Raw genomic sequence first — 24,595 nt, 5'->3', positions numbered from 1 at the left:
CAACGCAGTGAAAAGTAAATATAAAAGAAATAAATAAAATTTATTTTAAAAAAAAACAAAAAAAACTTTATTTACAGCAGCTCCGGCTGCTCCCGGACATCCTCTGGGCGCTTGGACTCCAGGGGGGTCTGACACTGGGCTCTGTGTGGGCCCCAAGAGCCCACTCCTCCCCTGTCCCTGAGTCGCAAACCCCCTCACCTCTCCCAGCCCTGACTCTAGCTCAGGCCTTGTGTCCCCCACTCCAGCTCAACCACAGCCTCCCCGTCTCCCCACCTCCTCTCTCCTCTCCACTCTCACCAGAGGATCTGCCCCCACCTGCCCTGCTCAAGCACCTTCTATGGCTCCCCAGTGTCCTGCAGTCTGGCTCTCGAGGCCCAGGTGAACACTGAAAGCACCCTTCCTTCCCCTGCCCCTGCCGCCCACCCCGCTGGGCTGTCCAGACACCTTCTCCGCACCCACCCTGGGCTCCTCCTGGATTCCCCTCCTCACTCTACCAGGGTTACTGGGTTTCCTTCTTGCCCTAAAATCCTACCCCCTCCGTATGCTTCTTGCCGACTCCGGTCACTCCTTCCCCACTTAATTCTGCTGCAGACGATGTCAATTCACTGTCTCTCCACCAGGGCAGGGGTCTGTGTCTTCCTGCTGCTGTGTCCCCTGCCCCCCCTTGCACTCATGCAGTGCCCGCACGCAGCAGGCATGGAATGAAGGGCTGCATACCTCTCTCCATCTCCTTTGACGTTCCCCGCAGGAAGAGTGGCGCTGGTGTCCAGTTTGCAGACGAGGGGCGCCCAGGTCACCCAGCCCCCTGCTGAGATCTCGCCACACCCTCAGAGATGCTCTGGGGTCACCTGTTTCCCAGAGGAGGAGACCGAGGCCCAGACAACAGTGGCCAAGCCGCATCCCCACACCCATCCTCCCCCTGTGGAAATCCTGGAGGCTGCAAGGGCAGACGAGGTGGACAGCAGTGGTGACGCTCTGCCCGCCACCTCAGTTCACCCATCCGTGGAATGGGCTTGCTCAGGGCCCCCACATGCCAGCCACTCACACCTACTTGTCGCTTCCTCCGTTCTCTGCCAGGCCTTTGGATGCGGGTCCAGGAGAAAGTCTGTGAAGGGCAGTGGTGTCTGTCACCACACCACACTGGTCAGGGCTGGCATCCAGAGGAAACCTGGCTGGGATGCAGGATGCAGGATTGGGCTGTTTATTCTGTTTTTTTAGAGATTTATTTGCTTCCTTTGTTTTTTTTTTTTTTTTTTTGGTTTGTTTTTTTTAATTTTTGGCTGCGTTGGGTCTTCGTTGCTGCACCTGAGCTTTCTCTAGTTGTGGCAAGTGGGGCTACTCTTTGTTGCGGTGCGTGGGTTTCCCATTGCAGTGGCTTCTCTTGTTGCAGAGCACGGGCTCTAGGCACACAGGCTCAGTAGTTGTGGCGCACGGGCTTAGTTGCTCTGCGACATATGGGATCTTCCTGCACCAGAGATCAAACCCGTGTTCCCTGCATTGGCAGGTGGATTCTTTTTTTTTTTTTTTAACATCTTTATTGGAGTATAATTGCTTTACAATGTTGTGTTAGTTTCTGCTGTATAACAAAGTGAATCAGCTATACGTATGGCAGGCGGATTCTTAATGACTATGCCACCAGGGAAGTCCTGGACTGTTTACTTTTAAGGCAGTGCCGTCCACTCAAGAAATAAGAAGCTGGGACTTCCCTGGCGGTCCAGTGGTTAAGACTCTGTGCTTCCATTGCAGGGGGCACGGGTTTGATACCTGGTGGAGGAACTAAGATCACACATGCTGTGCAGCGCAGCCAAAAAATAATAAAAAATAAAAAGGAAGAAAGAAAGAAAGAAGAAGTGATTTCCTTGGAATGTGAGTTAACGAGGTTAAAAAGTAAAGTGTGGGGTGTAAGGGAAAGCGTCACCAGCTGACACCTGCCGGGCCTATGCCCCATTCCAAGGACCAACCCTATTCACAGATGAGGACACTGAGACACACAGGGGCCAAGTGGGGTGGGGTCCCTGGGCTCCAACACTGAGGCCGGGGGGTTTCCTGGGAAGATTTTGAGCTTTTCTCAAATTCTCAGGGGCTCCTGACCAAGCCCCATAACCTCTCCTGACTTCTTGAAACTCTGCTGCTGCTTTGGGCTAGGGAAGAGGCTGTGCACTTTCTGAGCACCGACTGCATGCCCCACTCAGGGCTGGGTGATGAGCACCGACTGCATGCATACCCCACTCAGATGCTCAGGAGCTGACTGTGAGCTAATCTCCTCAATATGTAAAGAGCTCTAACAAATCAATAACAAAAGTAAGAGTTCAGTAAAGGGAGCTATTATTATCATCGTCATCAGAAGCAACATTATTATTGTTGAGTTGCTCTGACTTGGAAAGCCACCCAAATCCTCCATGGAAAGACCCTTCAAGGATGACAGTCCCGGAGTTCTGGGTTCAAGACGGTCTGCTGTGCAGCCCCAGACCAGCCAAGCTCCACTCTCTGGGCTTCAGTTTGGGAAGTGGAAACACTGAGCTCCACACAGTCCGTTCCTCAGAACTTGGTTACTTGGATCCTTGAAGGACAGTTGCTGGTTTCACAACTGCTTGCCAGACAAGAAGGAAAATACAACGGGCTGTGGGAAGAATCGGCCCTCGGCAGAGGCAACAGGAGCTGGCCTGAGGCTGCAACCCTGGCCCCATTTCCCCCTCGCTGTGCAGCCTTAGTCAAGGTACTTAAACTTTCTGTGCCTCTGTTTCCCCATGGGGACAGAAACAGTACCGACAGCCTTGGTTTGCTCTAGGACTGCATGAGTTCCACACATCTGCAGCTTCGGGTAATACCAACCCCCAGGGGCATGTGGCTGGGGGAAGTGACTGAGGCCTTGGGGCACAGACAAGACAGGACAGCCCCAGGGAGCCAGAGTGGACAGGAGCCACCAAAGTCTCCCGAAGAATCATCTGCTACCGCCTGCATTGACTTCCGAGGGAAATGCGGGGTCCAGCTCTGGCCGAGACCCCGGAAACGACTTTCGCATGGACATTTCCCACTTTCCTCCATGTTCAGGGCCTGATGGTTTCCCGCAGCTGCAGTAATACATCACTGCAAACTTAGTGGCTTAGAATGACCTTCTCTTACCTGATCAGTGGGCCTATCCGGGCTGAGATCTAGGAGTCTTCATGCCAGCACGGCCGGTTCCTTCCGAACCAGCTGGTTCTACCCCCACCCTGCAGCTTTCAAGGCTGTGTCTCAGTTTCCTTGTCTGTGAAATGGGTGTGATAACAACATAGCAAACTAATTAACACAGGGGACTGAGGTTGGCTAAATACGGCCCCACAGCCTCCGCATCCTGGTCCTGGGACCTGTGGGTATGTCACCTGATGGGGCAGAAGGGACCTTGCAGGTGGGATTGAGTTAAGAGAGATGGGGACGACTCTGGATTCCCGGGGGCCCAGCGTCATCACAGCGTCCTTATAAGAGGGAGGCGGGAGGGTCAGACGCAGAGAGAGACGGGAGATGCTGCGTTGCTGGCTGTGAGGATGCAGGAGGGGCCGCGAGCCAGGGATGCGGCGCCTCTGGAAGCTGGAAAAGGCGGGAACCGATGCTCCCCTGGAGGCTCCGGAAGGACCAGCCCTGCCCACACCTGGATTTAGCCCCATGAGACCCATGTTGGAGTCCTGTCCTGCTTCTATCTCTCTGTCTCCCTCTGTCTCTGTGTCTATCTCTCTGTCTCTGCCTCTCTTCCATGTCTCTGCCACTGGGTCTCTCCCACCTCCACCTCACCTTCTCCGTCCATCCCACGCCCTCACACCCTTGTCGCAATGCTGAGTGATGGGCTGGGAGGACCACCCTCCCCCGCCCCGGCACTGATGGAGCCCACCCTGGTCCTCCGGGCTGGGCACTGCGTTCTGGCAAGGTACCCTCTGTGCCTCCGAGGCGTGTGTGGGGTGAGCCTACTGTGAGCAGCGGCCACTGAGCCTCCGTTCCCCTTCCTGTGACACTGGCCCCCTCTCTGCACAGGGCTACCCCTAGCCCCAGTCGCTCTCCTCCATGCTGTGCGGGGTCCCCTGCCTCCCAGATGTCCCTCTGCGTCTCCACTTTAGTGACTGATGGCGGACGGGCACGGGGTCTCAGCAAAGCCTCCGCAAGGCAGCACAGGGCCTCTGACCTGTGTGGCCCCTCACCAAGGCCCTGCTGCCCCTTCCCTGCTCTGAAGCCTCCATGGCTCCCCGGTACCCACAGGAGAAGCCCCCGCCTTCAAGGCCCTGAACTGACCTGACAAGCTCGCTGTTCTCTGGCCACCAGAGCCTGTGCTTCAGCCGTGAAGCCAGATCACCTCATCTGTACCCACAACCCCGAGAAACGCCAGCACCGCGAGGGTGGGTGCCTTTGTCACATTGGGCTCCATCTCCAGCACTTACCGGAGGCTGGTAATGCCGTAGGCACTCAATACCTCAATACATGCAACAAAGGCAGCAGCAGTCACAAGGCTTTCTGGAGGCTGGGGTTGCAGATGGGGAAACTGAGGTTTGAGGCAGTGACGGGCAGGGCTGGACCCGGACCCCCTTCAGCTGGAGAGCTGGTCCCCAGCCCTGAGGGGCAGCGAGGGCTGTTGTGCTGCCAGCTGCGTACCTGGGAGATGCTGGGTAAAGCGGGGCATGGCACGCATTAGGGACCTCTGGGGTCACATGTCTGGGCAGAGCCGGGAGCCCCCCAGAGCCCCTGTGCCCACTCCACTGCCCTGGCTCCTGGCTTCCCGTGCCATTACGATTATCATCAACGACCCCGATGCAGGAGAATCATCAGGCTTTCCGAAGCACGGGCTCAGAACTGGGCTGGTGGGGCCCCTGACCACAGGCCACAGCCCAGTTCCCCATTTCCGGGCCGTTGGGCGGTGGGTGGACCATGGCCTGCAGAGCTCTCCAGGGAGAGGCTGACCTGCAGCAGCCATGAGGCCCGGGGAGGGGAGCTGGGCCTGCCTGCTGCTGACTCTGACCGCCTTGCAGATGCTGCCCATGAGGCCCCCAGGTGAGGACCCCCGAGTAGCCCAACCAAGCCCATCAGAGCCCCGTACAGGGGCCCCACCCAGGAAGCTCCAGGTAGCACCACGTGGTCAGTTACTCAGCCCCCTGCATGGCTGTTCCTCTCGGGTCTCAGCTGGGAGGCAGGCATGAGGCCCAGCTGGGGTCTCGGCCAGGCCCGGACCCAGCTTTTAGTGCACCCGGCCCCTCTCCCGGCAAACTCCACGGCCTTCTCTGGGCATCTCTGTGTCTGTCTATCCCACCCAGCCTGACCCCTACCCCACACTGCCCCGTCCCTGACTCGCTGCCCACCCTGCCTGCAGGCTCCTGGGCGTCCCGAATCATCGGGGGCCACAAGGTGACCCCCCACTCCCGGCCCTACATGGCGTCCGTGAGTTTCCAGGGCCAGCACTACTGCGGGGGCTTCCTGCTGCGGACCCGATGGGTTGTGTCGGCCGCCCACTGCTTCAGAGGCAGGTGAGCCAGGATGAGGGGGTGCCCTGGTGTGGGTGGGGTGAGGGCTCGTGCAGACAGGCCTCTCAGCTGGGGGGTTTATCAGGGATGGGGGGCGGCAGGAGAAGTAGGGAACGAGCAGCCGCCGTGACCATAAGCCGATGTTATAACCGTTACGCTTGTCCTGAGCATATTGTTATAACGATGACTAACCTTCATATTGAAATTATTGGAGGCAATACTATAATCGAGGTGGGAATTAGAATAAATATAATGAGTATTATATTCATTCTAAGTATATTTTTATAAGTATTAAAATTAATATTGCAGGGGCTTCCCTGGTGGCGCAGTGGTTAAGAATCCGCCTGCCAATGCAGGGGACACGGGTTCAAGCCCTGGTCCGGGAAGATCCCACAGGCCGCGGAGCAACTAAGCCCGGGCACCACAACTACGGAGCCTGCGCTCTAGAACCCACGAGGCACAACTACTGAGCCCGCATGTCTAGAGCCTGTGCTCCGCAACAAGAGAAGCCACCGCAATGAGAAGCCCGCGGGCACCCCAACGAAGTGTAGCCCCCTGCTCGCTGAAACTAGAGAAAGCCTGAGCGCAGCAACGAAGACCCAATGCAGCCAAAAATTAATTAATTAATTTTTTTTTTTTTTTTTTTAAAGTACTGCAGTGGGAATTCCCTGGTGGTCCAGTCGTTAGGACTTCATGGTCTCTCTGCAGGGGGAGCGAGTTCAATCCCTGGACGGGGAACTAGGATTCTGCAGGTCACGCGGCGTGGCCAAAAAAAAACTAAATTCAATTCATATTGCTGCGATCGGAGTTAATACCATAATTGAGGTGGAACGGTAATAAACGTGACGCTTATTATCACTGGCTGGCGTGAGGATGACATGGATTTGCTTGGCCCGTGCCGGGTGGCCCTCACCCCAGCCTCGCTCACAACCACCCTCCCCACCCCGCAGAGACCCCCAAACGGGCCTGGTGGTGCTAGGGGCCCACGACCTGCGCACCGCAGAGGCCACGCAGCAGGTGTTCAGCATCTCGGCTCTCTTCACGCACCCCGACTACCATCCGGCCACCCACACCAGTGACATCTGTCTGCTGCGGGTGAGACGCTGCGTGGGGGACGAGGGCCAGACGCGGGTCCCAGCCCCCCACCCCCCCACGATGGCCTGATTTGTTTAAAATCAGCTGTTGGGATCCTGTGAGCACCCGTGCTCAGAGCAGGGAAGGAGAGGCTCGTTAGAAAGACCCTTTGGGCAGCTGAGGGGTTGAGACTCGAGGCCTGGAGGCTGGGGAAGACCAGAGTCCTGGTCTGAGGCAGTTGAGGCCTGATGGGCGGTGGCGCGTGGTGGCCTTCCGACAGCCTAACGACGGCTGCCACTGACTTCTCTCCATGAGGCCAAGAAGAAACCCAGAAAGGTAAACAGGCAGGAGCAGTGGTGGGCGGCTGCGGTGCGGGGGGCCTAACCTCAGTGCTCCCCCTGCAGCTGAACAGCTCTGCCATCCTGGGTCCTGCAGTGGGGCTGCTGGGGCTGCCACGGAGGCCACCCAGGGTCGGGGCACAGTGCCAGGTGGCCGGCTGGGGCTCCGTGTCCGACTTCGAGGAGCTGCCGCCTGTGTTGATGGAGGCCGAGGTCCGCGTGCTGGGCCTGGACATCTGCAACAGCTCCTGGAAGGGGCAGCTGAGCCCTGCCATGCTCTGCACCCGCAGTGGGGACCGCCGGCGACGTGGCTTCTGCTCGGTGAGACACTCAGTCTCTGTTCTGCCTGCTTACTGCGTGGGGAAACTGAGGCCCACCGAGAGGGTCAGAGCTGGGCAGAGTCTTGGGAACTAAGTCCCAGCTCACCTTTGACCAGATGGGCCTCACCTAAGGCCCTGGAAGGGCACGGAGTTGCCCAGGGTCACAGGGATGCCATGTATGGCTGTGCAGGTTGCGCACTGCACAAACAGCTACAGATTTGTGTCTTTAAAAGCAGTGTCAAAAAAAAGCAAGGTCCAGATCTCAAGGAAGAAGCTCCTGCTCCTAAGCCCTTGTATGGATTAATGGCAAATTTGGCCCCGGTGCCAAGGAAGAAACTCAGCCCAGGTGTGGGGTGGGGGTGGGGGGCGGTGTCTTTTGTTCCAGCCACGAGAGTGCAGTGGTTCAGATTCTGGAGCCCAACTGCCTGGGTTCAGGTCCAGACTGAGCCACTCTCCAGATGTGTGGTCTTAGAAAAGTCACCTCACTTCTCGGGACCTCACTTTCTCCATCTGTAAAACTGTCACACAAATAGGACCTACTTCTTAGGGTCAGAGCTGATTCCAGGTGACAATTAGGGTGATAGGTGTGGGGAGGTGAGGGGAGAGGAGGAAGCAGGAGTTTTACGGTGAGTATTCCGGGAGGTCTCTCTGAGGAAAGTACTTTTGAGAGTTGGAGGGGCCTTGAGAAGATCTGAGGGGAGGCATGCCAGGCAGAGAGACCAGTCACAGAGCTGCTGTGTACAGCTGCACAAGTTGTGCACTGCACAAGGTGCTGCCGACTTGTGTATTTATACAAGCAGTGTCCAGCAGGGAGCAGTAACGGGTCTCAAGAATATGCAAAAGCCTAGAGGTTGGAGCTTGCTTTGCGGCAGGAAGAGCAAGGTAGGCTGGCATGGCTGGAACCAAGCAAGTTGGGGGAGAGGAGGGCAGACAGGTGGGTGGGGGCTGGATCCTCTAGGCCTTAAAGGCTGAGGTGAGGAGCTTAGTCTTTGCTGTAAAAGCTCTAGGGAGCCATGGAAGGATTTTGAGGCAGGGAGGGTCCTTCTCACATTCACCCGTATGAGCTCCTTTAAGGAAAGTGAGGCCCAGAGAGGGACCCCTGGCCTCACCTTTGCCTCCATCTCCAGGCAGACTCTGGGGGGCCCCTGGTTTGCGGAAATCGGGCCCATGGCGTCATCTCCTTCTCCGGCCTCTGGTGCGGCGACCCCAAGACCCCCGACGTGTACACACTGGTGTCCGCCTTCGTGACCTGGATCTGGGACGTGGTTCGGCGGGGCCCGCACAGCCCCCAGCCCAGCCCCCCACCCAGGACCACTGTGGGCCCAGCAGGAGTTGCCTGAACCACAGCAGCGCACAAGATGAGGTTAGCTCCGGCCTGGAAAATTCCGTGGCTGGGGCAGAGGGTCCATGGGCCCCCAAACCCCAGGAAGCCTGGTGTGTGTGGGATGGCAGGTGGGATAGGGGGGAATCAGTTCCAAACAAAAAGGGCAAAATAACACAATAAAGTGTTAACTGGCTCACCAGACACGATGGTCTGCCTCCAGGGTCCACGCACGTCTTTGAGCTTCTCCTTGGCCTCAGCGTGGCCGAGGGTCCGGTTCCACCACTCCCTCCCGGAAGGACCTTGAGCCATAGGACCTGGGCCCCTCTCCACCCTCCCACACCCTCCCCGCGCTGACCCCTCTGGAGTTTCCCACCCTGCCTCACAGCCCGAGCTTGGGACGGCCTCCCCGCCTTGGTCCCTACCTGGACCGCCACTCCTCTGCCCTCCAGCCAACCCCACACGGGGAAACCGAGGCCGGGAGAGGGTAGGGTCTCTGGTCCTCAGGGTGGGGTCTCAGGTTGGCCTGGCTCACCCTCTGAAAAGCGCTTTGAGTGAATGGTGCCCGGCTGGCGGCAAGGCTGGGCGAGTCCCAGCTGGTACTTTTACTAATCGTGTTAGTGTCACTATGGTACCTCCAACCCTTCCAGGCCAGGCCTCCGTTTCTGGACCCTAAACCAGGTGGCCTCTTGGGGCTGCCCTAAGCCATTTTGGCCCCCCTCTTCCCCTCCCCTGCCCCATAAAGGCCAAGACTCTCCCACCCACCCTCACCCCACCTGCCCCAGTTCTACCTCGGCTGCCGCCCACCGCCTGAAGGTGGGCACTGAGGCCCCGAGTCGGGCAGTGGCCGCCCCAAGGACGTACACCTGTGTTTCTGCGCTGGATGCTTCCAGAACACACTATGCACCAGCATCACAGCACCCCAGGACCCAGGCTGGTAACCCCCTACCAAAGTGGGCGGCGCAGAGGCTGAGAGAGGTGGTGGGCAAACCGAGGCCTGGACATCCAAAGTGGCTTTTTCAGTGTTTATTTCTTTGGCAGGCGAGGCAGGACCCCAGGGCGGGGGAGGTTGCCTTGTCGGGGGCTCGGGCGAACCCACTGCTCAAGGGCACTTTTCCAGGTGTCACAGGTAAGGCACTTCCTGGAGGCTGGGAAGGACACGGACGAGCCCCACTGCCCTGTGCTCCTCGCTCCAAACTCGGGGAGCTGGGCTCCTGCCCCGCTGGGCCCCCACCCTGGTCTGAACCTCCAGTCTACACACAGGCACAGGGAGGTGACAAAGAGCAACAGCCCAGGAAGATGGAGGGAACCCGGCTGGCAGGCAGGGGGGGCTCAGCTGGGAACAGGGCTTAGAGGCGTGGCCAGGGCAGGATGCGGGGGACAGAGGGTCCCGGGTCTGGACCTCACTTGTGCACGGGGCAGCAGGCACTGGGGTGCCCCTCAGACACACGGCTCCAGGATGCCAGGTGTGCAGTGGGTCTTGGTGTCTATTCTCCGTCCTGGGCCAGTGGGTGAGCAGGGACCCCACCGGGTCCCACCCTAAGTGGGCCGGGTACCACCAGACATGGTGCCCTGTTCTGGGCAGATACAGCCTCTCCATGCCCAAGTCCTGTGTCCAGAGGCCCAGATGGCACCCTGTCCCTGGGGACAAGCTGGGCTTTTCTCAGGGGCCTTCACAGAACACACTGGGAGCTGGAGGGAGAGGGAAGGTAAGCCCCTTGGTTACCCTGGGGCTGGTGGGGGACAGTGGTTGCTTCCTTGGCCTGTCTGGGGTCTGGGCATGTTCTGAGGCTCATCTCTACACACCCAGGCCGTGGACCCCCTCTCACCCCATGGTCCCTGTTCTATCAATAGAAGCCAGGGTGCCTCTTCATTAGTTGCTGGCAGGAAGTCCCCAGCCCTCTCGGTGGCAGCGACAATGAATAGAGTTATCCCCGAGGAAGGAGAAGCGTGGGGTCCTCCTGGGCAGTAGGGTACCTAGGTCTGGGGTGGCACCCCACCCACCAGCCCTGCTCCCAGGCCTCCTTCCCCCAGTCCTTCCAAGGTATCGTCGGGGGGCAACAGGGCTCCCAAAATGGTCCCGGTCCAGGCTCTGAGGAGTGTCCGTGGGACATAAATTAGACTCTGCTGTGGCAATAAATAAAACGGGGCTGCCTTGAACGCCAGGCCCAGGCCGGTCCCTCAGGCTCACACAAAGTTCTCCTCGTCCTCCTCCGACTCAGCATCTAGCGGCTCGGGGGTGCCTGCAGAGTGGGAGGGACCAAAAGAGAAATGCGGGCGCGGAGAGGGGCTGGGGGCTAGACCCCGCCGCTGCTCCCCGCCCCTCGCCGCACCTGCACAACTGCCCGGGTGGCGCACGCCGATGGAGCGGCCCAGGAAGCAGGTGGCCTGGCGGAGGTGGCACGAGGACATGTAGGTGACGTTGTTGTTGCCACAGAGCTCCTGGCCGGGGCTGGAGGGCGCGGGGCAGGGCGCCGCGCGGCACACCACGCAGTGCGCGCTGCCGGTCTGGTCCACCACGCATGACTGCGGCCGCAGGCACACAACGTGCGCGCACGATTCTGCCGGTGGGGCGTCGGGGAGGGTCAGGGGCGCTCCTCCTAACCTGGGCCACAGGCCCCGCCCCCGCCGCGAACCCGCCCTCAGGGTCCCACCCTCAGACGCGGCCCCCTTGTTGCACCAGAAGCCACACCCCTTCCACGAACCGCGCCCACACTCCAGATCCACCCTCAATCCCTCCCCCCTTTGATTGCACCAGTAAGCTTCTCTGACACACACTCGTATCTCTCACCCCATATGAGCCCCAGAACCCCCTTTCCAAACCTGCACCCAACTCTTTCTCATTCATGACCCCACAAAAGACCTAATCCAGTGACACTCTCGCGGGACAATAGACTCCCTCCGCTAGGCCCCGCCCACGAGCTCCCATCTAAGCCCCGCCTAGCACAAGGCCTGGGAGCAGGGCTGGTGGGTGGGGTGCCACCCCGCCTAGCCCGCCCAAATCCGTAAGACATAATAGGACACCCTGGATTTCAGGCCCCGCCCCTTCCTGCCAAGACCCCGCCCCCACGCGTTGCGGCAGCGGCCTTACAGGATGCTCAGGCCCGGTGGCCCCGCCCCTCCCCCAGGCCCCGCCCCTACGTACTGCGGCAGCGGCCCCGGTACATGACGCGCAGGTCTGGGTGGCCGCGGCAGCGCGCGGCGCGCAATTCGCACTCGTCGCGGTAGGTGGCGCCGTCCGAGCCGCAGACCTGAAGGCGCGCTGGGAGCCCCGAGCAGTCGGGCGCGCACTCGCAGCGCGGACGGCCCCCCAGCATGCGGCAGGCCTTGCCTGGGCCGCACGCCACGCCCTCGCACGAATCTGTGGACAGAGGACACACACGTGTGGGCTGGGGCGCGTGGCCGAGGCCGGAGGTCCTCAGAGCCCCCCGCGCCCTCGCCCCCTCCCTGTTCCGAGGGATAGAGGCCGGGCCGGAGTCGGGGCCCACAGGGGAGGAGACTGATTTGGGGGTCTGGGGGCGGGACCGTTAGGGACGAGATTCAGCCACGGCCCGGGTGGACACGGACTCGACGCTGCTCCTGGGGCGGGCTTCTGTCGGGGGGCGGGGCTCAGTGTGGGCGGGAGGGGGGGGGGTCTCTGCCCGGAATCTGGGGGTCCGGGAGGAACGGGCTTCCGCCCCCGGTCCAGCTCTCGCTCCGCAGCTGGGCCACCCGCTCGGGCTGACGTCTGTTCCCTGATTTACGCGCGTTTCTGGGAAGGCCGGCGGGGGATCGGCTGCGTCAGCCCGCGGGGGGAGCGGGGGGCTCCACCCCGTCCAGGCGCGGGTATGGGGAGGACGGGCAGCGTCTGTTCCCCGTGCCTGCCAGGACCTCCCCGGAGGAGGTGTCAGGGAGGGCGGGGCGTCGGCCTGGTCTGAGCCTCATTTCCTGAGGAGGGGGCCTCCCACAGCCCGAGCCCTCCGAACCAGGGGTTACCGCCCCCCGCAGCCCCATTTCTCAGGTAGGGAGACAAGTCTCTCTCTGAGATCCCCGCCCCCACTCGGGCCCGGCTAACGGCTGCTTCTGGCCTCCCAGGCCCAGTGCAGCCTCCCATCTACCCCCACAAGGTGGTGCCGTTTTGTCGTCATTTTACAAAAGGGGGAAACGGTCACAGCTGTGAGTTGGAGACAGCCAGGGCACTTCGGCGTGAGAACTCCAGGCCGGACCCGATGGACCCCCCAGCTCTGTGGCTTGTGGGTCTGGAGGGCCGTCTCTGAGCTCGAGTTGATGTTTCAGCTTCAGTTTCCCTGTGTGTAAAGTGGGGCTGATGGGGAAACCCACCTTACAGGGTGAGCAGAAAATGATGGATGCTCCTAAGAGACTAGCTGGCGTGCCCCACGTCCCTGTGCCAGGGCATGTGGGCTGCACCTGGGCGCCTCCCATGCTGCCCGCCCACACGCACATCTGGAAACGCTCTCCCGGGTGGCTTCACGCAAGCAAGAACAGAAGTGGCAGGGCTGAGTTCCTGTCCCCAAGGCCAGACAAGGTTGGGGGGCGGGGGGGAGGGGGTCCTGGACCGTCTCATGCCCAGGCCAGGCACTTTTTGAAGTCTGTCCTCCTCCCAGAAGCCAGAGGGGCTTCTGGAGGGAGCCAGGGCACATGGCAGTTGAGTCTGGGACCACCCAGCCAGGCTGATCTGGGATTAATCACACCCCAGCGGCCAGTCAGGCTCCTCAGTTTGGCCTGCAGGTCTGCAGCCCTCAGCTCCAGCCTCCTCCCTGTGCCCCTGTCCTGACTCCACCCACCAGGGTCTGATCCCAGGCCATGGTCTCTGCTGATGCTCTCCCCCATGCTTTCTCCAGCTGGCGAACTCCTAATCATCCGCCAGCACCCTGGCTCTAGAGCCCACCTCCTTCAAGTCATGCCCCCCTGCGCCCTCTGGGTCCTTGCAGGTTCAGCCTTGCACAGGGGGCTGGGAAAGTCCCCAACCCCTTCTCCAGGGCAGAGACGATGTCTTGACTTAGTCATTTACTCATCCTGCCTTCAGAGAGCCCCTAGTCTGATGGGGGAGGCAGCATTTCGCAGAGCATGGTGCAGAGGCACACGCTTGTTTAACATGCAGCTGTTTAACCACAGCTAAGCCCAACCCCAGACCCTGGACTCTGCGGAGTCAAGGGCAGATAAGTGTCTGGGAACACTGAGTGTGGGGTCATGAACCCTAATGGCCAGTCGGGGAAAATCCACCTTCCTAGGAGCTAGGTGTGAGCACATCCACCAGGTGCAGGGCAAGTGGGAAAGGCCACCCTGGCAGAGGGCTCCTCGTGAGCAAGGGCCTAGAGGCTGGAATCCAAACTGGGGACTCCTTGGAGCTTCCTGAACCCTCACCTGCAGGTGGCTAAGCTGGGAGCCTGAAGGCCCGCAACCCCTCTCTGAGCCTGGGATCCCCGTGCCGGCAGCCTCAAGCTTCTGCCTGCCCCCAAGACGGGGGGCTCACTCTCGGCTGTCCCGCCTCTGACCCTGTGACCCTGGCCTGCGGCCGACACCCAGGGTCTCACCTTTGCAGGGGAGGCAGTGGACGAGGCCCAGGAAGCCCAGGAGGCTGATCTTGTTCCCCGGGTGCGTGAAGTTGGACCAGGCGGTGTCGATGTTACCAGACGCACAGCACTCAGCCTGGCTCACGTCCGTCCTCAGCACCAGGCTGCAGGTGGCCTCTCGGCCCTGCTGGAGCCAGCAGACACCACCTGCAGACGAGCGGGCCAGTCCCCACGTGGCCAGAGGCGCCCTCCGGTGCCCCCCCCCCACACCCAGGCCTTGGCCTTCCAGCCAGCTGCCGGCCCATGGCGATGCATACAGTTGGTGCTCAGTAATTATGGAGGGGATAATCTGCCCCTGACCTGGGAAGGAGTAGCAGAGAACCGCACAGGTGTCCCCACCCTGGCTGCAGATTCTTTGGGGACCCTTCCTCTCTGGGCTCCAGCCCCAATACTGCTCCAGCACCCACCCCACCCCCTCCTGGGAACCTCCCCCCCCCCCCCCCCCCCCCCCCGGTCCAGGCCCCCAGCCCGGGCCTGGCATCCTGCCCGAGCAGGCAAACGCCCGGAGCTGGACGTGTCAGGGTCAGCGGGCCCTGGAGCCGCCTCTCCCGCCTCTGCCCTCTGTCTAGACAGCGCCCGAGGGCACGCGGAGCCCCCTCGCCCAGCAGCCCCCCCTCGCCTGGCCCGCCTCTTACTCACTCCAACTCGGGAACATTCCCCTCGCATGAGCTCACTGTCTCCCCGGGGATGCGGCCTTCGGGGAGGGGGCTTGGCTCTCCCCTCACTGCGGGGCTGGGGTGGGGCTGCAGGGTGGGGTGGGGGGCAGATGGCCCTCGGTTTCTGCACCGTTAAGTGGGGGCGGGGGTGGCCACGGCCCCCATTCCATGGAGCTCCCAGGCTCTGTGCTGAGCGCCTCCCAGGGACCAGCTCTGGGCAGCCCAGCACATTGGCACCCCGTATAAAAGGGGAAACTGAGGCCAGGAGTGGGGATGTGACTTCCCCGGCACCTCCGCAAGTGGCAGGTGTGAGATTCCAATGACCTGTCTGCCTGAACCAGACCCAGGGAAAATCTGAGACCCCAGCTGGAGGTCCTGAGTCCAGCCACCCAGCCCTGCCTTTCTGGAGCATTGGGACCCGGATGGTCGAGGTTCAAATCCCCGCTTTGCCACTTACAAGCTGTGTGACCCTGTGCCTCAGTTTCCCCACCTGGAAACCGGGCAGAAGAGTGCCCACACTACTGGGCTGTTGCGTGGATTCCAGGACGGAAGAGGCAGACACTAGGCGCCCAATAATTGTCAGCAGCTCTTGTGACTAGATTCTTGATAAATAAATTGTGAAGGAGTCACATCTGCTCTCCTGACCTCCTGGTGACCCTCCTTTGGGCCTTTTGGGGCTGGGGGAGGGGAGGCTCAAGCCCTCCCAGATTCAACCTGCAGCGGCCACGGGTCACCACGGGTCACCGCTCTCTGCCACCGCCGCCGCGCCCCCCGACCTCGCCCCCAGGCCCGCATTCCGGGCAGGCCCACGTGGGTGGCCCGCCCCGCCCGCCCCTTCCGGCCGCCCCACTCACCGGGCGCGGGGTCCCCAGAGCCCACGGAGCCAACGAAGCCCACGGCCCACGCCAGGGCCCCCCAGGGCAGCGGCCACAGTGGCCCCGGCGCCCCGGGACGCATGGCGGACGCAGACACGGCGGCGGCCCCCGCGTCGGACGCGCGGGCGGGCTGCAGGGAGGGCGGCGGCGGCACCACTTCCAGCGCGCGGCCGGCGCGCCCTATAAAGGTCCCGCGGGCTGCGGGCGGGGCGGGGCGGGGCGGGCCGGCCGGGGCGGGGCGCGGGGACGGCGGGGCGCGGGGCAGTGTCGCGCGCGATGTGGGCGGCAGCTGGTCGGGGGCGGGGGCACGACCCGGGAGCCGGGCTCGTGGCTGTGAGTTCGAGGTGTCGCCGTGCGTTTGGGGGACTGGCCGGTGAACCAAGGGGAGCGCGTCTGCGGATCTGTGCGCGTCGTGTTCTGCATGTGGTCGCTGGGGTGGCCCCAGTGTGCTCTGGACTCCTGGCCTGTCCTCCCCGTCCCTACACGCCCCAGGGACCTCAGCCCCAGCCAGTTCCCTAATCACACACCCCCGGCCATCCGCCTGGCCACTTGGCCCCTGGAGCCGGTGGGCACGGCTGGGTGTGAGCGCGTGGAGGGATGGGGAGGCTGGTGGGGTGGGAAACAGAGGCAGAGAGGTGTGGCAGAGAGAGACCCCAGAGACACGATGGTCCTGACAACATCGCTGACAGCAATAATCATACCACAAGAGTTACACTGTGGTAAAGTGCCCACTGTGCCTGGCCTTTGCCCCTCACAGCTGAGGTTGCACCAAACACCCCAGGCCTTTGCAAACCGTGCCCCCAGGCCACATCAACAACCTGCTGACTTCTCTTCTCCAAGGGTCAGTGCTCCCTGTCCTGGGACACCCTGGAATCCTGGGTTTTCCACAATTTATGATGGCCACATCAGCGTGGGCCTGGGAAGCACTGAGTCCGCTGGGGCCTCAGTGCAGCAGGATGCTTTTCCTTTTTTTTTTTTTTTTTTTTTGCGGTACGCGGGCCTCTCACTGTTGTGGCCTCTCCCGTTGCGGAGCACAGGCTCTGGACGCACAGGCTCAGCGGCCATGGCTCACGGGCCCAGCCGCTCTGCGGCATGTGGGATCTTCCTGGACCGGGGCACGAACCCGTGTCCCCTGCATCAGCAGGCGGACTCTCAACCACTGTGCCACGAGGGAAGCCCCTGCTTTTCCTATTTTGGAGCTGATCTCTTCAATCTTGGGGGCCTCCCAAATTGTTAGGGCACCCCAACAGGCTCATGGGTCCTGTGCAGCCCCTCTGTGTTTGTGCTTCTGGGAAATAATTAGTGTCAATCTTCTGGTAGCAGGGACCTTTGGGGGATGCTGGAGCCTCAGGTTGACCAAGGCAGACCCAGTCCCGTCCTCGCTGAGCTCATGGTTTGTCAGAGCCATAGACAAGAAAATACATAGAAAAACAAACTAATGTATAACTTTTAAGAGTGCAAAATGCTTTTAGGAAAAAACAAAAATGATTGAGGGCAATTGGTCATCTCCCAGGGCCACCTATGCCTCATCGCCCCCCATCCCTGCATCTGCCCCCACCCCGGGTATAGAAACAGGATCCCTGAAGGCACAGCCCTTCCTCTGCATGCACGAGATCTGCTGCTGGCCGACACCATGCCCAGACCACTTACTCCACCTTAGCTGCCCAGCCTGACCCGTGTCCCCAGGGCAGTGCCAAGGGCCGCATTACTTCCTAGCAGCACTGAGGGAGGGCACCCAGCTGTCTCTACCTGGCCTTGGCCTCTGACAGTCCAAGGAGATTCTCCCCTGTTGGGAAATGGGGCAGGAATGAGACCCTGTGTTCTCAGCAAGGGTGTGCGGGGGCTGGACAGGGTGACCTTGGCCGAGACCTGACCCTACCATGGCTCAGCCACCCCGTCCTGAGCTGTGCAAATAAAAGGGACATTGTCGGCCTGGCGTGGGTTCGAAACTGAGGCCAGCGGCCAGTGGCCTTCTGCTCCCCAGCCTGGCGTGTCTCCCCAGCCCAGAGGCTCTGCACTGGGTGACCTCAAAAAAGTCATGGCCCTCTTTGGGGAGCCCTCTTCTGAGTATCTCCCATTTGTGCCCTCCTCACCACCCCGACCCAGCCTGCAGCCTGCTTCCTACCCCAGGCGCCTGCCATAACGTTCCTTCCTAGCCCATACCCATCATGACTCCCCAAAGTCCCTGCTCACCACCCCAGGGAAACCGACAGTGACAGTCCAACATAAACAGAGCTGTGATGGAGGATGCTGGACCTGACCCAGCCTGGGGAGATCAAGGCAGACTTCTCAGAAGAGGAGGACATTTACATTGTTAGATTGAACAGTGGGGGAGGGAAGGAGGGATGGGAAAAGAAGTCATGGGATGTGTGTGCTACAAGTAAGAGAAAGCCCGAATACAGCCCCCTGAGACATGTGGGTCCCTGGACCCTGTGAATATGTCACCTCCCACGGCAAAAGGACTTTGCAGATAGGATTAAGTTGAGGCCCTTGGGATGGGAGGTGATCCTGGGCTATCCAGGTGGGCCCAGTGTCATCACAGGATCCTTGAAAGTGGAGAGCTTCCCCACTGTGTTTGGAGAGATGCAACATGAGAAGGACTTGATCTGCTGTTTTTGGCTTTAAAGAGGGAGGAGGGGGCCTCCGGCCAAGGAATGTGGGCAGCCTCTAGAAGCTGGAAAAGGCAAGGAACAGATTCTCCCCTGGAGTCTCCAGAAAGGAATGCAGCTCTGTCAGTACCTTGATCTTAGCTCAGAGAAACCCACGTTGGACTTCTGACCTCCAGAACTAGAAGAGAAAAATTTGTGTTGTTTTAAGGCCCCAAGTTGTGTCGATTTGTGACAGCAGCTAATACAAAGGGGTTCAGTGTCGCAGTGATATGGTCCCTGCCTGGCTGGAGACAAACGAGGGAGTGAGCCCTGGTGGAAAACGGTCGCAGGACAGAGACCCTAGGAGCAGGAAGGTTTCCAAGGAGGTGACTGAGGCCTGGAGGGAGAAGGAGGCATCTGGTGGAAGCCCAGTCCAGTTTGTGCCACCCTGGCCAAGCCACATGTGACATCTCCATGCCTCCATTCTCTCATCTGTAAAATGGGCACAGATCCTAGTACTGCAGATTTCAGCCAGGACACCAGGGACAATGCCTGGTGCAAGGTAGGGGCATGACATGGTGCAGAGATTCTTATTAATTAAGAATGGGTAAGTATTTTGCCGTTCCCCACAATGCTGTAAGGCAGGCATCCATTTTACAGAAGGGGGAAACTGAGGCTGGAGGAAGGAAAGTGACTTTCGGGTGGATGCGTTACAAAGCCCCACAAGGCTTTGTGGGAATGGAGCCAATACCAGGTAAGCAAGGTTCCAGGACCCATGTGCTGAGCCCCGAGCAATCAGGGTGAGCCCCCAGGTTGTGGCTGGCATCCCTGCTCCGGTTCCAGCACCAGATTTTCCTTTGGGAGATCATCTCCTGCAATCCCAGCTCAAATGTCCCCAAGAGTGGGCACCAACCAAGGCCCAACCACTTAGAATCATCGGACATTCAGCAAACCAGGAAGAGTCAGCTCTGAGACTTTTGCTGGGAAAGGGACACCCACTTCTTGCCTGAGCTAGAGGGGTGTGAGCCTGGAGCTGCAGGTGGCTCCTGCCAATGGCCAGGGAGAGGCCGGCGCAGTGGGACACTGAGCCAAGAGAGGCAGCAGCAATGCCCTGTGCTGTTCTTGGAGGTCCTGGATCCAGCTGTGCCTGAACTCCGCCTCCCCAATTAGATAAAGCTGGTTTAAGAGGCGTTTCTATCACTTGCTGTGGACAAAACCAGCTTACAATAAGCCCGTTTACATTTTATTCAAGCGGAGCCTTTAGAATCCAGAGCAGCGGGTTCTGCAGGGGCTGTAGGACTCACACACACCCTGATGTGCCACTGTGTCCAGGACGCAGGTCATGCGTGGCCTGGTCCGGAACGCTCAGGGTCACCCGATCCCATATTACTCAAGCCAGAAGAATGCTTGTGATAGACTCCACATGAACTTAGCATCTGCAGCCCTTGGACTAGACGTGAAACGCTCCAGGCTGTGGGAAGCAAGGCCTTGCTTGTTCCCTAATGGGGCATATGATGATAACCAAGGCAGCGCTGAAGACTCGGCCACGGTAGATAGCATGGGAGATCTCTGAACAGAGCTGGGCATTATAACGCCCCCATCGTACGTACGGTCCCTGCTCCAAACGCCACCCATGGCTCCCCATAGCCCCTGGATGGAGTCCAGGCTTGCCGGCCTGGGTTTGAAGCCCTTGCTTCTGAGCCTGCTCACTTCATGCCCCTTCCCGCAGCTACTTTACCACGTTACCCCCGAATGTCCCCACCCCATCCCCTTCCCTACAGCAGATAACGGGATCTTACGCAGGAATCTGGCGGCCACGTTTGCGGCAAAAGGTAGGGCCCGCCCTCAGCCCAGAAGTGAATTCTGATTGGTTGAACAGAGTTGACGGGCTGTCAGGCACAACCATGTGATACAGCACTGGCCAATGGCCTGTTGGGGGTGGGGTTTCAAGGAAAGTCACAAATACCCAGGCGGACTGTGTCTGGAGGTGACCCAGTATAGCTTGACGTATGAGTTTCCTGTTTGCTGCTTTAACAAAGTGCCGTAAATTTAGCTGCTGAAAATAGCACACATTTATTACTTCTGGAGATCAGGAGTCCGACAGGAGCTGAAATCAGACGTATTTGGGGGCCTTTATTCTGCGCATCACGGCGCTCAGTATTGTTGAGAGCGTGGCTAGTTTCGCAGACATTTGTTGCTGCATCCCGGTTGTGTTCTTGCTCCTGGCTCACAGTCGATCCTCCACCAGCATCTTGATTGAGGGATTGCATGGTGGTCTCTGTCCCTGCCAGGCTGAGAGGTGGAGGGGCCCCACCCCCTTTTCCGGGGGTGGGTGTGGGTGTGGGGCAGCCTTGGTAAAGCCCTGAAAGCTGATTACCCAATTTGGTAAACGTGCTACTGTTTCAGGTAAGAGAGAGGCCTGCTTTTGGAAGTACGCCTGGTCGTGTTTGGGATAAAGGGGCGTGGGGGCAGTAACGTTGCCTGAAATTCCACACAGACACAGAGAGAGAGCAAAAAATGTCAACCACTGGGGCGTCTGGGTCAAGGACGCCCGGGTCAATAATACCCTTTGTATTATTCTTGAAACTTTTCTGCAAGTTAGAAATTGTTTAAAGTAACAACTTTTGAGCAGCGCTCAAGGGACATTCATCAGGAGAGAGAGAATGGAGGCATCCATCTTCCCCACTGGCTTCCCCGTCCCTGTTCTGACGGCTTATTCCTGAAAGATTCTTTGAGCAGCTAGAAATGAAGGAAGTTTGATCTAACATGATGGTGACTACCCTCCTGGGGAATAGCTTGGGGAATATCGGAGGTTCTGGGGCTGCAGGGTCCTGGGTCCTGGTCTGGGTATGGGTGACTCAGGGGTCCACGTCAGGCCATTTGAACAGAACTCTGAGGAATTACTGTGTGTGTTTATATCTCCAAACCAACAAATAAAAAACAAAGTTAAAAAACAAACCCATTCCACAAACTAAAACATATGAATTAAAAAGTGGGGCTTCCCTGGTGGCGCAGTGGTTGAGAGTCCGCCTGCCGATGCAGGGGATGCGGGTTCATGCCCTGGTCCGGGAGGATCCCACATGCCGCGGAGCGGCTGGGCCCCTGAGCCATGGCCGCTGAGCCTGCGCGTCCGGAGCCTGTGCTCCGCAACGGGAGAGGCCACAGCAGTGAGAGGCCCGCGTACCGCAAAAAAAAAACCCAAAAAAGTGAAAAAAAGGAAAAAGCACAACTCAAAAAGTATCAACAGAAATCAAAATCAAACAAACAAAAAAGCAAATGGGGCTTCCCTGGTGGCGCAGTGGTTAAGAATCTGCCTGCCAATGCAGGGAACACAGGTTCGCACCCTGGTCCGGGAAGATCCCACATGCCGCGGACCAACTAAGCCCGTGCGCTTGCACTCTAGAGCCTGCGAGCCACAACTACTGAAGCCCGCGCACCTAGAGCCTGTGCTCCGCAACAAGAGAAGCCACCGCAATGAGAGGCCTGCGCACCACAACAGAGTAGCCTCCGCTCGCCGCAACTAGAGAAAGCCCGCGTGCAGCAACGAAGACCGAATGCAGCCAAAAATAAATTAATTTTTAAAAAGCAAATGAAAAATAGAAATAAAAAACACAAACCAACAAATATAAAGAAAAAAAGGACATAAGAAAATATTTAAATAAAAGAATAGAAAGCAAACCCCCAAATGCATGAGCAGATAGCAGTGTACTCATACCTGTTGAAATAATGCTCGGTGGAGCGGTGGCCTGCCTGCAAGGTGGGTAACAGCACTGCTTTCTCCAGCTCCAAAGCCTCCAAAGGTCCCTCCCAGAGGCTTGATTTGAACCCAAGTCAGTGACTTGGGCGGGGTGTGTGTGTGACATGGTTCTGTCCTGAGGGGTTACCTCATAATCCACTTTCAAAGACTTTTCAAGAAAATGCTGAAAACCCATCAGGAGGCACCTGTGTCTCGCTGCACCCCGCAATCAGAGAGCCCTGGGGTGGCCAGGGCACCCCTCACAAGTCTGTCCCATCAGTGGCAGCAGCAAGGTGGCCACCAGTCACAAATGGATGCCTGAGGCCCAAGAACCTCAGGAACACTGGATCACATGCAGACAGTGGCCCGATTTCTTGAATTCAAATGCCCCAGTCCCAGGGTGACCAGCAGGGCAAGTAGCCCAGACCCAGAGGTCCAATGGTGGAGTCTGCTATATGACCATGTTTGAGCCTCAGTCTCCTCATCTGTAAAATGGGAGTCTTCATTTTTCCCACATCATGGTGCTTGTGTGAGGATTAAACTTCAGGCCTGGCACATCCTGAGCTCTTAGTTTTATTATATACAAAACCCCATATTCTTGTTCCCACTGTATCCCCAGCACCCTGTGCAGGCCTGGCGCTGAGGTGCTTTTGAGCACCTACTATATGCAGGGTATTGGCTTCACATATTGGGAGACACCACTGATAACTCCTGGATCCAGGAGTGGCCGTGGCAGGGGGAGAAGGAAGAAGGCACTGGGCAGCCGGGTGCAGCAGGAGATGTGGGCTCCCCCAGGATAGGGTAGGGGCAGCCTCATGAGAAGCAGGTAAAGAGAAGGGAAGGTAGGAATGGCACTCCCAGCAGAGGGCATGACCAGGCAAATGCCCTGAGGTGGGATACAGATTGGCCTACCCATGGGGGCCAATGAGACTGGGCTGGGGAGGGGTGGGAGAGGGGCAGATAAACTCAGGGCAGGCAGCAGGGCCCAGTGAGGAGGTGTTTTGGGTACCCACAGGTGCCCCAAGCCTAATCCAATCTCACAACCCTGAGAGGCAGTTTCTGCCGCCTGCCCAGAGAGGTTAAGCGAGTTGCCCAGGACCACAGAGCCAGTGTGACTTGGTGGGATTTGAACGCATGCCCGCTAACTCCAAGGCCTCTTGGGCAGTACCTCATAAACTTCTGCAGGATGGGGAATGCCCTGGCAGTCTAGTGGTTAGGACTATGTGCTCTCACTGCCGAGGGCCCAGGGTTCAATCCCTGGTTGGGGAGTTAAGACTCCACAAGCTGCGCGGCAAAACAAACAAACAAACAAACAAACAAGAAAACCCACACTAAAAAAACAAACTTCTTTAGGATGAATGAATGAATATATGTCTTCGGTGCGAAAAAAGCCCAGGGCTAGGCATTAACGGCCTGAGGCAAAAGGCCCATCCTGGGGGGCGGGTCAGGGGTGGGTGGGTGTTGCCTGGTTTCCCAGCAACAGGGTTGGGGCGCTCTCTGGTGGTCAGAGCAGGAATGGCTTGGAATCACTGAGCCTTGAGGGGTACAAAATGGTGGCTGGCAGACAAGTCCCTGTTCCTAGTCTCTTGACATTCAAAATCGTTTATACACAGGCTCCAATTTGTAATTCCTTGACACTCGTGCTCCAATGCTCCCTTCAGCAGGAAGCGCAACTCCAACCAACTCCTATTCGTTCTTCAAAGCCCTGGCTCCAATGTCCTCTCCCCTGGGAAGTCCTGTCTGTCTCCCCAGGCTGAACCAAGTCTACTCTAGGGACTCATCCTCCGGCTCAACCTCACGGGGCTGGAGGGTATCTGCAACCAGCTCTGTCTCCTCCAGACATGGAGTACTTCAGAAAACCGCTTTTATTGCCTGTTGAGTCTGTGATTGCCCCTGCTGTGTCCTTGCACCCAGCAAAGGGTCTGGCATACTACAGGAGCTCAATGAAAGTTTGTCGAGTGGATAAAGAAATAAGTGCATGATTGGCCTAGAACTAACCTCAGAAATGACCCTGGCCTGCTGATTAATTTTTTGGGGGGTTTAGGTTTTCTGCCCTCTTCTCACCCGAAGACATCATGGAAACAAGGCCATACCTGGCAGGCCTCAGACTCTCTTATCCCATGTGCCACACTGAGACATGGGAGGGCAGCCCTCCTTGATTCAGGAATGGGTCTCCTGTCTGTATGCATTCAACGAATGTTTATGGATTGCCTGTGTGCCAGGCACTGTTCTGAGTCCAGCTGGGAATAAGATACAAAAATCCCTTCTGTTGTGGAGCTGACCCTACAGTTTATCAGGCGGAAATGAGTGCTATTGCGGAGGGCGCCTCAATAGATGGACATTTGAGCAAAGACTTGAAACGTGTGGGTTAGGAAGCCACGCAGGTGTCTTGGGAACGGTGCACCGGGTAGGGGCATAGCCAGTGCAAAGACCCGGAGGTGAGAGCGCTCAAGAGCGTCCCAGGTACAGTGAGGACAGAAAGGTAAGAGAAAGGTGGGACTTGGCAATAAGAGCAATAATGAGGGAAGCGGGGACCTTTGTAGATTTGTAGAAGAGGAGGGGCTCGGACCCGCCCAAGACCCGCCTTCGGCCTTTCCCGCAGCCTTCGGCCCCGCCTCCAACCCCACCCCGGGC

The 24,595-nt window shown here is 58.8% G+C and overlaps 2 protein-coding genes across 5 annotated transcripts; one reads left to right on the top strand and one right to left on the bottom strand.

Annotated features, from left to right (window-relative positions):
- Positions 1–1,171: 1,171 nt before the first annotated feature.
- On the top strand, positions 1,172–9,028 carry PRSS57 (serine protease 57). 2 transcript variants are annotated; one of them, XM_033416785.2, is made up of 5 exons: positions 1,172–5,013; positions 5,330–5,483; positions 6,431–6,575; positions 6,959–7,213; positions 8,344–9,028. In XM_033416785.2, exons 1-5 carry the CDS (start codon positions 4,935–4,937, stop codon positions 8,458–8,460), a joined length of 750 nt encoding a protein of 249 aa, XP_033272676.1. In that variant the 5' UTR covers positions 1,172–4,934; the 3' UTR covers positions 8,461–9,028. The 2 variants fall into 2 exon arrangements, with proteins under 2 accessions (XP_033272676.1, XP_004285960.1); XM_004285912.4 differs by having other exon boundaries at positions 1,192–5,013; positions 8,340–9,028.
- A 516-nt stretch (positions 9,029–9,544) lies between these two features.
- On the bottom strand, positions 9,545–15,779 carry FSTL3 (follistatin like 3). Of its 3 annotated transcripts, XM_033416784.2 has the most exons (6): positions 15,617–15,779; positions 14,068–14,253; positions 12,666–12,819; positions 11,679–11,894; positions 10,867–11,094; positions 9,545–10,776 (listed from the first exon to the last, which is right to left on the bottom strand). In XM_033416784.2, the coding sequence occupies exons 1-6, from the start codon at positions 15,717–15,719 to the stop codon at positions 10,752–10,754; spliced, it is 912 nt and encodes a 303-aa protein (XP_033272675.1). In that variant the 5' UTR covers positions 15,720–15,779; the 3' UTR covers positions 9,545–10,751. The 3 variants fall into 3 exon arrangements, with proteins under 3 accessions (XP_033272675.1, XP_004285938.1, XP_049564568.1); XM_004285890.4 differs by lacking the exon at positions 12,666–12,819; XM_049708611.1 differs by lacking the exon at positions 12,666–12,819 and having other exon boundaries at positions 9,545–11,094.
- Between the last annotated feature and the right edge of the window lie 8,816 nt (positions 15,780–24,595).

Source organism: Orcinus orca, chromosome 3, assembly GCF_937001465.1.
Source record: "Orcinus orca chromosome 3, mOrcOrc1.1, whole genome shotgun sequence".
In the NCBI taxonomy this organism is placed as follows: domain Eukaryota; kingdom Metazoa; phylum Chordata; class Mammalia; order Artiodactyla; family Delphinidae; genus Orcinus; species Orcinus orca.
This window is presented reverse-complemented; position numbering and strand designations above follow the sequence as displayed.